Raw genomic sequence first — 9,185 nt, 5'->3', positions numbered from 1 at the left:
TCCGCCAAATCCAGTAAATGTTGATTTAAGCTGAATTCACTGTAACTCCATTTACAGGTAAATTTCATAAATCTCTTTTTCAAAAACAAATAACGAGATTATCTACCTTTATACAATTATAAATCAAATGTTGGAGAAACGTGATCACAGCTGTTCGATTTGAGCAGACATTTTGCCTCAGGCAAAATGTTTAGTGTTTTCCTCATATTTAGAAAACAAATACATGTATAATTCCTAATATTTGAAAAACGTGACTACATCAAGCTGCCATCTAAAGGCAATAAGCCGAATATTAAGACAGAATGTTATTAACTAAAAACTTTGTTTTTAAATCAGCAAATGATTATAAAGTTTTGCAATGTATTCAAATCACATGACACGATCTATAACAATGAAAGACATATTAACAACAACTGGAAACTAGTTTATAAAACTAAAAAATATAGAAGAGTGCCTTCTCACTCAATTTTATTTTCTTGTTTCATATAAGTTAACGTTTTTGTTGTTGTTTCATATCTTGAAAAGGTCCAAGAAAATTTACAATTACACAGAATTCCTCAGAACTCTTGACTGAATACATACAGATAATAGTGCTTTATCATATTGAGTGAACTACATGTCTATTGGAACATGATGTTATACAGGAATATTTGATAATTCTCATGATAAGAATATCTTCAAAGGCGACATCACGACATGTTCATTTCATTAATTTTGGGCTTGGTGGTTTTTATCAATGGTAAGTTGTACAATTCATAAAACCAGTAGATTTTTTTCTGTTATTTAAAAGATATTCGTAATAGAACAACATGATGTCCATCAAAGGTCCTTGGCGCCTATATGTGTACTTAAGGGCTTATATTGTTAAGTTTATCACCGTTACTACTTAAACTGTTTAACAATTACCAATTATGTATTTGTAACGGGTTATTTTTGAGATTCTTGAAAATATGAGATATTTTAAAAAATATTACAAAGTTTAATAGATGTTTTAAGAACTAACTACACATTTCATTGTAGATTTTTGTGGGAAAACATATGCTGTAGGTAGTTTTTTTATGAGGTAATAAAGAAGCATATGCACATTTTGATTTGGCAAATATCTCCTACTGATACAAATTCAAATCAAAGCCTTTTCTTCTACTTTGTCATCACAATTCGTAAATCAAAGCTTGTTTCGCATTGACTGAGTTCTCTATATTCACATTCATGTAGCCTATAATACACTTGCATTTAAACATTGGCATAATTTACTATATTTACAGTGCAGCTCTGGATTCGACCAGAATTGAAACAATGAATTCGTTGTCTGGTTTTCTTTGTTTACAAAACAGCACTAGTTAAACATGATTCATAACAATGGCATATTCTTCTGTATTTATTAACCCTGAATTCGACTGGGAATTAATCTTTTGTGTTTACAATACAGCCCTGGAGTATGCTTCAAAAATAACAATGACGTATTCTTTTGTATTTACTAGCCCTGGATTCGACCAGAAAATAAATCTTTTGTGTTCACACTAAAGCCCTGGATTATATTTGAACCAAAACAATGACAATTACTGTCGTGGTCTCAACCGACAATAACGCATTGACTCTTTGAAAATTTGTGTTTACAATAAAGCCCTAGAATATATTGAACCAAACAATGACATATTATTCTGTAGTTAAAGTCCTGGATTCACCTAGCAATAAAGTCATGACTAGTCTTTTGTATTATGATACAGCACTTGATTATACTTGAACTAAACAATGACATACTAGTATCATTCTGTATTTACTACCTCCGGCTTCGGCTCGAATTAAACAATAACTCTAAGTCTTTTGTGTTTACAATAAGAGATTGAAAACCTTTAGCCTGATTTAAACCCGCTTAATTCAAACCCAAAACTTAAAATTGTTTTAGATCGAGATAAAGATGATTTGTCTAATATTGTGGACTATATAAAGAAATTATGGAGCTGCAGGAATGCAGTCTACATCGGTCAATTATCTCTCTATATAATTGTTTTTGGCTTTTAACTAGCTTTCAGTAACCGTGAGTACTCTCAAATCGTACTTTCGTGTTAATTTGACCTAGTCATTTTGGGAGCCCTTTATAGCCGGCTGTCCGGTGTGAGCTAAGGCTCCGTGTTGAAGGCCGGACTTTGACCTACAATGGTTTACTTTTTCAAATTGTGACTTGGATGGAGAGGTGTCTCATTGGCACTCATACCACATCTTCTTATATCTATATAGTTATTAACTTGACTTCGTGTAATTTTTACCTTATGCATAGTTGTTATTAGTGTACTGTTTATTTCAAGTGTTTGTGTGTGCAGTTTACGTTTTAAATAAAGTATTATCATTAAAGAATATATATTTAAGCAATTATTTCGAACCTAAAGACTAACATCAAATTTAAATTCAGATGTGACCTGCTTGGCACCTCCTTTATCAGATGAAGAAAAGAGGTTTGTTTTTATAATAATTTGCGCAAATTATACTTAGGTATTTTTATTCAATTCTATGCATATGGAAAACAGACTTTACCCTTAGGTTTATAAATCAATCTTAATGTAAATAAAGATTATAAGAAACCAGACATTGCTAACTTTGCACACCATCATAATGGACCTTTAAAAGTTTATGCTAAAGTAACGCCAGCCATGGACAAGGAATCAGACGACGGAGATATGCACGACGGAGATCATATAATAATTTCAAACAATATATTTCTCGAAAAAAATTAAGGCATTTTTGGTTTATTTTAGCTGCACAGAACCAATTTAATATCCTGACAGTCATTTTGTGGTTTTGCTTTTATTAAAGGGAGGATCTTGCTTCTTGGAAAGCAAAGGAAAGGCCGACAAGGGCATATGAATATTGTGTTAAAGTTTAAAGTTTCGATTTATTAAACAAAGCTGTTTATATAAAAAAAAAAAAAAAAAAAAAAAAAAAAATGTTTTAAGACTAAGTGCGTTGTCGGTGTAATAACAAGGTTTTTAAAAACTATCAGAAGATTCGATACACACAAAAAACCAGTATAAAAATTATAAATATTTCATTAAAGGCATTATGCATTCAAATGTTGTATTATTTTAGCTATTTACACGAAGATGATAAAATACAACTGCCGTTGACCATTCATCACAGAGTTGGTTTCAAAAGTCGTTATGTCGATCATAGCGGTCACATCTATACAAGAAAGCCATCAAGTCCGACAGTCACTGTTCAGGCTACTACATATGTATCTGATCTAGCTTTGATGAAGGTAAATTTGTGTACTTTGGTATATAATTCACTTTTTTTCCAATCAATTGATAAATATAAAATACAACACCATGAGCGAAGTGATATTCCAAAATAAGATAAATGATTTAGTTATAGAGTATCATATAAATACCATTATAAGCATGTCTTCTGTGCATTCAGCAAAGTATTATCTGGTTTCGCAGTTATGTTTTCTGGTAAATTCTTGCATTGGCGACGCATGATCAACAGAATAGTAATGGTTTGGTTATGAATAACAAATGATAAAATAAGCTTTGTTTAAAGTCGGCATTATTAACTTATAGGTGTAGAAATTATAAGATATATGAAAATTGTAATGGAAGATACATGTATTTTAAGTTTGATATCTTCCTTTTTTATGGGGGGGGGGGGGGGGGGGTGAAGTTATTTTCTGATCTATAGAAGATAACCCAAATTTAAAAAAAATCGAAATGAACCTGCCTACTATAAACATGGTAAGTGTTTGCAAATATAACATAACAAAAACAACCTGATAAAAGTGAAAAATGAAATACTCAAACAAAATATTTAACTGTTTAATTGTACAAAATTAGTCAAAAATAGAACCGCATGCACGAAAATTAACAACAAGTATTTACATGATAAAAATAAACTTTCGTTAATGGCAACTTTTTTTTATTTCGCTACTACAGGCAGCTAAAACTGTTGCCTATATGGTTCGCCATACACCGTCTGATGTGTTCATGGGAGTAACACGCAGTCATGGAGTTGGTATATTTACCAAACAAGATACTCTTACTGTATTTCCAGAAAACCATCATCTAGCTGATACAGCAGCGTGTCACAGTATGTCAAATATACTATGCTTTTAGGTTTATAAGCCCTTGATTTGTTGATAAAATTTTGATTCTTAAAAATGTTGGCCTCGAGCATTACTGAAGAGAAATTCAGTATCGAATTGCGCATCTGGTAATTGGTACCGATAATGTTGTTAGGACCACCGGGTCGATCCCTCTACCGATGGACTGTTTCATTGTATAGTCCCCGAGGATATAACTAGCCCAATACTTCGATACTGGCATATAAATACGGAAAATTTTTATTGTTTTGGATTTTCAAATTTGTTGGCCTTTAACATCATTAAGGAGAATTTTATTGTCGAAATGCGCATTTTTTGCAGAAAAATGGTTACCGTTATTGTTTATTTCTATCAATTTTTCGAAACGACATGTCCCTCCTACATTCTAATATAATTATCAGTCGAATGCAAGATTGTTGCTATAAAATTTTTTCACCATGAGGTTGCAAAATGTTTTAAAAATCTAACAATATAATGCAATACACAAAGAAATAGAGTTAAAGAAAGAGGCTATCTGACTCTTTGTGTAAGTTTAGTTACGTCTGGTATATTGAAAGCATCTAAGCTTTTATTTGTAGATCTTGAACGTATATATCTCATTCTCAATCACAAAGATTTGAATTTGTAATGTTTTTCAATCACATTTTAAATTCGTAAAACTGTCAAAAAAGAGGCGAAGATACAAGGAGACATTGGAAAGTCGACAAAACTGACAACGCATTGACATAAAAACAATAAACGACGAATAGACGAACAAGTCCACAAAACACTGTATTGCAAATTATACTGAGCTACACATACGACCAACGTGTTCCTCGTGCAAGTACAAATCCGGTGATGAATCGAAGTACGAACACTACTCTCATTGTGTACTGATATGTGTAAGTTTTTGTTTGTATTTGTTTGGTTTTTTTTCATTTATTGGGGTTTACTCGAAATGGCTACCCGATATCCCTTTCTTGTAATGAGTGTGGTGACATTGTAAGATATTTAAGACACAATCACTTAATACATTCCATTCCACAACAGCAGTGGTGACTTATTCTGCTAGTTAATCCTAAACAATACGAACGGCATAATGATTTGGTAACTTTTGTATACATGTACGAACAATTAGAAAAAAGAAATCTTTTCAAATGTTTTCTTCCAACTCCTTCAGGTTAAGTTGACCATAGACGGCTTTCGGGGTATTCATTTTTTTTTAATTTAATTGTTCTTTCAATCAACGTAATTTCTCGATCAGTTCTTTCTCACCAACATTCGCGATTTTCACTCTATAATGATGTGTTTACATAAAGATACGTTCGTATTTGACAGAACCGCGACGATCTATGTCCACATTATTTTTCTGCTAATGAAAGTCGAAAAGTGAATCCAAATAATTAAACATCCTTTTTCCAGATTTAGTTTTTTTGAAAGTTACTTTTACAGAATGGATTCGAACGTAGCGGACCATGGTATTTTGAAACTATAAAAAAGCAAAAAGACTGGTTAAAGCTACTATGTCTTATCACCCAAGACAATTAAGAACCAAACTAATTCTCTACTTTTGTGAACAGATAAATGCGATGGTTCTTGTAAACGAACATGTACGTTTGATGGTCGTAAATACCAGGAAATAGCAGGAGTAACCAACAGTCGGTCCGTAGCACTGGATGACAATGTTTTGTGCAATTCTCATGATCCCTACGGACACAAGCTTAATGTTGTTTCTCACGAGTTCGCTCACCTGATACACAGATACATGCCTAGCTCCTATAGAAATCGGGTAAGCTGACATTATTTTCAATTGTCACTGATTGGATCTTCAAATGAATAAAAATCACTTCTTAAACATTTCTATATTTCCTTAACTGAAACAAAAAATAAACCCAGTGTCTACTACAGGAATAAGGGTTTTACCATCTCACTTAGTTTTCAAACAAGTGACATAAAATAGTTCCTGGCGTGTTATTTCATATAAGTCTTCCACACATTTACACATATTGATAACTGAAGTTTGCTGTGAGCTCAATAAAAATCATTTCATAATTTCATCTCCTTCTAAAATGTGATCGTCGATATCGTAGAAATATTATGTCGTCGGCAAAAATAGTTGTGTCTGTTGACGTTTATAATGAATACCTCTACAATACCATGACACATTTCTAAGTGCAACTGGCGAAGATATAAGACAAAAACTTTACATGAAGACATCAGCTGATAGTTCCTCAACGAAATAAATTTTAAAAAACAAGATAATATCGCTCACATAAATCGAAGCTTCCATGAAAAATACGTACGACATTATTCAAATTTTCTGACTAAGTAACAGGCGTAAGGCTACAATCTATCAGTACTCAGTAAAGTTTCAAATGGAAGTGACAATTTAAGGATCGCCAATGTATATAGATTATTATTACTGCCATATGTTTCTTTAGATATCCTACGCCTACAACTATGCTAAACAGCATCATACATGGACAACATCCTATGCTACAGCTACAGTAAACGAATACTTTGCAGAGGGCACTACAGCGTTCTTCATGACGACAAAAAGTAGCAAAAATGCTGGAGGAATGGACCTGTAAGACAATTTGTCTTTTCTATAATTGTTTGTTATATATATATATATATATATATATAAAGTCTAAATTGAAAACAACGTTCAAACCTATGATTGCGTTGGATAAAAACCGCAATTTTTATACGTGTGCATGTAAAACAAATTTCTTGGTAGAGGGGTCTAAATACAGCACAAACAACAATTTCCAAAAGATCAAAAAAAGTGAAAAAGTCTATTTTAACAAAACGCATTTGACTAACAGGTCGAACAACTGATGTCTTAAACCCTGCTGACTGCCATTGGCGACTGCCAAATAAATTGATCACCAGATCTAAAAAAATGGATCTTAATATTAATTTAATACCAAACAGAAAACAATAAACTTGTAGAAAAGATGGTATACCACAAACATGAGGTGCAAAAATTTGTACACCATATCCGGATTTCGACAATAAATGTCTCTTCAGTGATGTTAGGGATCGAAACGGTATTTGGAAGGCCATATAATTTACCTCAATTTAGGATAGACTCTTGAATTTTAAAGAGTCGAAATAGGATGAACGGATCATATAAACCCGAAGGAAAATATAATACAAGCCCAAACGAAAAAATATAAAAAGTCTAAATTGAAAACAACGTTCAAACGTATGATTGCGTTGGATAAAAACCGCAATTTTTATACGTGTGCATGTAAAACAAATTTCTTGGTAGAGGGGTCTAAATACAGCACAAACAACAATTTCCAAAAGATAAAAAAAAGTGAAAAAGTCTATTTTAACAAAACGCATTTGACTACCAGGTCGAACAACTGATGTCTTAAACCCTGCTGACTGCCATTGGCGATTGCCAAATAAATTGATCACCAGATCTAAAAAAATGGATCTTAATATTAATTTAATACCAAACAGAAAACAATAAACTTGTAGAAAAGATGGTATACCACAAACATGAGGTGCAAAAATTTGTACACCATATCCGGATTTCGACAATAAATGTCTCTTCAGTGAAGTTAAGGATCACTGAAGAGACATTTATTGTCGAAATCCGGATATGGTGTACAAATTTTTGCACCTCATGTTTGTGGTATACCATCTTTTCTACAAGTTTATTGTTTTCGGTTTGGTATTAAATTAATATTAAGATCCATTTTTTTAGATCTGGTGATCAATTTATTTGACAATCGCCAATGGCAGTCAGCAGGGTTTAAGACATCAGTTGTTCGACCTGTTAGTCAAATGCGTTTTGTTAAAATAGACTTTTTCACTTTTTTTGATCTTTTGGAAATTGATGTTTGTGCTGTATATATATACAAATACAAGGAAATGTTGGATAAATGTCAATGAGACAGCAACATGTTTTCAGAAATTCAATCCAGATGTGGAAATTCAGTTAAAAGAAAAGTTGTTAACTCAACAACAACTTAAAATCAACAAATACAATTAATAAAGGAAAGCCACAATAAATTGCACGAAATACAAGCCTTTCTTAAATACATTGTTAACTTATATTATGTTGTGCCAACACGTGCCACTTGTTTGGCATTCATTGTTAATTTTTCTTGTAGCACAATCTTTAATGTTTTATTCAATATAATTCAAACAATACTACTGTTTGATTTTTTGTCTTATTCTGTTTGCATTCTTCATATACTTCCTAAAAAGTGGGAGTAATTTAATAAAATCAAAATCAACAATATAATATTATACTACATTTGTCAATTTGAAGCCTGTACTCGTCTAGTAAAGTGACTGCCTTGGCAGGAACATGTCGGTTTTCTCTATCCCAGCTGGGTCAAACGAAATGTTTAATGATTTGTTCATGTCTTTTTTATTGATACTGCGCTAAAGCAGGGTGAGCGGATGTTTTGTTGTACAGTCTTTAGTTTTTTTCAGTGTAGTACATGTAAGTCTCATCAGTAGGATAACCACTTTGAATTCTCTTTTGCATTGTTCATCCGTGGAATCGTAGAAATATGAATGATGAATATGTAATTCATTATTTTCAAAATGCGTTTCAAAGATTGATCACATTATAAATGTTGTTTCAAAAATCTATTAAATATCTTAAAAGCTTTTGTCATGTTTGTCCTGTATATTTCAGATGTAACCACCTGTCCACTATATGTGTTAATGAAATGGACGCACGTGACCATTTGAAACGTCAGGATCCGGAATTGTATGATATTTTACAAAAAGTATATACTAATGGGCACCCATCAACACCAAGTGGCCTAAAACCGTGTATGTAGAAAATAAATACAAATAAATCATTATGGTATTCTTCATTATTAGAAATAAGACAAATATATACACAGCTAGAGTGGTAACTTTCATATCAGCAAGTTAAGTTCTTTTATACTTCTAGTTCAAGAATTTTAATAAATTACAACAATATAGCAGCAAATGGATTTATCATTATGTGCGGCTGTCGGATAACTCGTTTGTTAATTGGTGGTGAGGGAAAATACCTTGAATATAGAACGATACGTTCCGCGTCGTTTACTTGTCAACTTGTGTGCCCGGTGTATAATGGTTTTTCCAAACAATT

The 9,185-nt window shown here is 32.3% G+C and overlaps 1 protein-coding gene across 1 annotated transcript; it reads left to right on the top strand.

Moving 5' to 3' along the window:
• Window positions 1–683: 683 nt before the first annotated feature.
• LOC127729827 (uncharacterized) lies at window positions 684–8,925 on the top strand. The gene is made up of 7 exons (XM_052237753.1): window positions 684–739; window positions 2,411–2,453; window positions 3,085–3,253; window positions 3,927–4,080; window positions 5,653–5,861; window positions 6,514–6,659; window positions 8,739–8,925. The coding sequence occupies exons 1-7, from the start codon at window positions 697–699 to the stop codon at window positions 8,884–8,886; spliced, it is 912 nt and encodes a 303-aa protein (XP_052093713.1). The 5' UTR covers window positions 684–696; the 3' UTR covers window positions 8,887–8,925.
• The last annotated feature ends 260 nt before the right edge of the window (window positions 8,926–9,185 follow it).

The sequence above is a fragment of the Mytilus californianus genome, unplaced genomic scaffold, assembly GCF_021869535.1.
Source record: "Mytilus californianus isolate M0D057914Y unplaced genomic scaffold, xbMytCali1.0.p SCAF_2, whole genome shotgun sequence".
Classification (NCBI taxonomy): Eukaryota; Metazoa; Mollusca; class Bivalvia; order Mytilida; family Mytilidae; genus Mytilus; species Mytilus californianus.
Note: the sequence above shows the minus strand (reverse complement) of the source record. Positions and strands in the feature narration are given on the sequence as shown.

What these genes read in the sequence shown, in the direction of transcription:
- LOC127729827 (XM_052237753.1), top strand. Translation starts at nt 697, where the DNA reads ATGTTCATTTCATTAATTTTGGGCTTGGTGGTTTTTATCAATG. An exon ending in CTGATCTAGCTTTGATGAAG is followed by an intron (nt 3,254 to 3,926) that starts GTAAATTTGTGT and finishes TCGCTACTACAG; the next exon opens with GCAGCTAAAACTGTTGCCTA. An exon ending in CTAGCTCCTATAGAAATCGG is followed by an intron (nt 5,862 to 6,513) that starts GTAAGCTGACAT and finishes ATGTTTCTTTAG; the next exon opens with ATATCCTACGCCTACAACTA.